This window comes from Apis dorsata, unplaced genomic scaffold (genome assembly GCF_000469605.1).
Source record: "Apis dorsata unplaced genomic scaffold, Apis dorsata 1.3 scaffold_347, whole genome shotgun sequence".
In the NCBI taxonomy this organism is placed as follows: domain Eukaryota; kingdom Metazoa; phylum Arthropoda; class Insecta; order Hymenoptera; family Apidae; genus Apis; species Apis dorsata.
In genome coordinates this window covers 282,145-284,617 of record NW_006263614.1, presented here as the reverse complement: position 1 = coordinate 284,617, position 2,473 = coordinate 282,145, and the positions used below count along the sequence as shown (strand labels likewise).

General features: G+C 46.6%; 1 protein-coding gene across 1 annotated transcript in view; it reads left to right on the top strand.

Moving 5' to 3' along the window:
- LOC102671033 overlaps positions 1-2,075 on the top strand; it is a 12,841-nt gene extending 10,766 nt beyond the window's left edge. Inside the window, 2 exon segments of the mRNA XM_031511766.1 lie at positions 1-860; positions 1,131-2,075. The exon segment at positions 1-860 is cut by the window's left edge and continues 10 nt beyond it. Coding sequence (XP_031367626.1) covers positions 1-860; positions 1,131-2,037 — 1,767 coding nt within the window. The 3' untranslated portion in view covers positions 2,038-2,075.
- The last annotated feature ends 398 nt before the right edge of the window (positions 2,076-2,473 follow it).

Below are 2,473 nucleotides of genomic sequence, written 5' to 3'. Positions count from 1 at the left end.
GTTTGCCTGGAGTGGCTTCAACAGGCGCGTCTGTACCTCGCCCACACGAAACACCCGGACATGCACTGTTACCACGTCACCTGGCAGAGCCTGAGCTCCCATTACAACCCGAAAGATTGCTTCGATTGGTCGCCGAAAAGGGGCCATTGGTACGGTGGTGGGCAAGTTCAAAACATGCCTTATCCCCTGGAGCGTGGCCGCCTCGAGCTCAGCCCGTTCATCACGGGCGACATCGCCAAACATCCGTTCGGTAACGTGTTGAAGAGGTATTTCTTGAATTCGAAGGGGGCCACGATACTCGTCGACCCGGAAACGCCGCTCTACGTGTCCATCAGGGCGAACAGGAGCAATCACTTTTGCCTGCAAGCGAAACACGACGCTTTCGCTTACATCAATTACCTCACGCCTTATCCTCAATTGAATTACACCATATGCGCCACGGACAACATGAAGAATTTGCACTCGTCGATGGCGGAAAAATCTTTGTGGGACGGCCTCAAGCCGGACGAGCTGTCGGCCGTTCATTCACTGTTGACCGAGCCGGTCTGGCAAATATCGCCCACCAGCGAGGCAGCCGTTTACAATTACACCGAGGACGTGATCGCTTTGCCGTTCTTGCGCCAAGGCCACGTTTTGCTGAGCGAGGAATGGCAACCGAGCGCGGGCGATTTCGTCCTGGACGAGGAACGATTCCCATCGATGGAGGAAACTATCAATATCATTCATCGTAGGGGATTTAGGATCGTGTTTACTATACAACCGTTCATATCGACCGAGTCCATCAATTTCAAAGACGCGGTATCGAACAGGTTATTGATATCCGAGAGAGGAAGCGATCCAAGAATACCCGCTCTCACCAGGTGAAATTATTTTTATTTTCTCTTCTTTTTTTCTATGTTAATCGATGGAACAAAAGATTTCCATTTCGACGATTCTTGAAACACGTACCGTTCGTATTTCTTTCTCTGTGTATAATAAATGTATATATAAATTTTGGTTTTACATTAATATATTTTCTTAATCGTCTCGAGAAAAGAAATTGTTCGAACACGTTTCAAAATTCGCGAAATTAGAGATGGTTTTTAATTATATACACTTGTATCCAAGTGATCTCGTTCATTGTTGCACAGGTACAAGCAGAGTAACAGCATAGGCGTTCTCGACATTACGAACAATAAAACTCTTCCTTGGCTTCAGTCCAAGCTCGAAAGTTTGATCACCAAGTATCACGTGGACTCGTTCTACCTCGATTTGGGAACGGCTCAAGACATGCCTCACTACTACAAATGCGGCCAACCGTTGATCAACCCGGACCACTACAAAACGATATTCACGAAATCGATTTTGGGATCCGTGCCGGTGATCGGCGTCTCGGGGGCGATTTCCAGGCCACGAGCCCCGGTCTTCGTCTCCCTTCCCCCATTCTCCTCCTCGTGGAAGGCGATCAAGACCGTCATACCGACGATTCTCACCTACGGGATACTCGGTTACCCGTTCATCATGCCGGGCGCGGTTGGCGGGGACGTTGCCCTCCCAATGTCCGACAACAATCCGGACAACGACTTCGAGGTGAACCTGCCCGACAAAGAATTGTACATCAGATGGTTGCAATTGTCCACCTTCCTCCCCGTCATACGATTCACCCATTTGCCGAGCAAATACTCGGACGATTCCGTTCTCGAGATAGCGAAGAGATTGACAAGCTTGAGGCAGAAAACGGTGACCCCTTTCCTTAAGAAATACGCGAACGAGACACTCGACACCGGCCTGCCGATTATACGACCGTTGTGGATGCTCGATCCAACCGATCCCGCTTGCCTGGTCGTCTTCGACGAGTTCTCCGTGGGGGAGGAGCTTATTGTTGCGCCCATCCTTCACTCGGGCAGCAGGCAGAGGGAGATTTATTTACCTGCGGGCGTTTGGAGGGACGGGATCGACGGCAGCCTGAGAAAGGGGTCCAGATGGATCCATAATTACAGGGTCGCCGAGGACAAAGTCGCGTATTTCGTGAAGATACCGGACAACACGAGATTTTAATCGGTTCTTTTTTTTTTTTTTGTACATAGAAAATTTTCTAAAGAACGAGACGAGAAAGGAAGAAGTATCGGAAGATATTTTTTTTTTTCAAGAATGTTTTTTTTAAGAAAATTCATTCGGGACCAGAAGGATCGATATCAAGGGTATCGATGCATTTTTCATTTTGGAGNTATTGAAAAATATATATTTATTTTATTTTATATCGCGTATGTTTTACTACTAATAAAATGTCACGATGTTTTAAGCCTCGAGTAAAATTCGATAAAAAAGAAATATATAGTCCAACGGAGAGCGGACGTGTTAACAAGTATTAAAAGATTCTATTCCCTGTTGTCGCGTTAATATATTCTAATGCTGAATAGAGATACGTCGAATACGAGCAGATCCATTTTATTGTGTGATATTTGATATCCTGAAAAGTACCAAAAATCTTCGC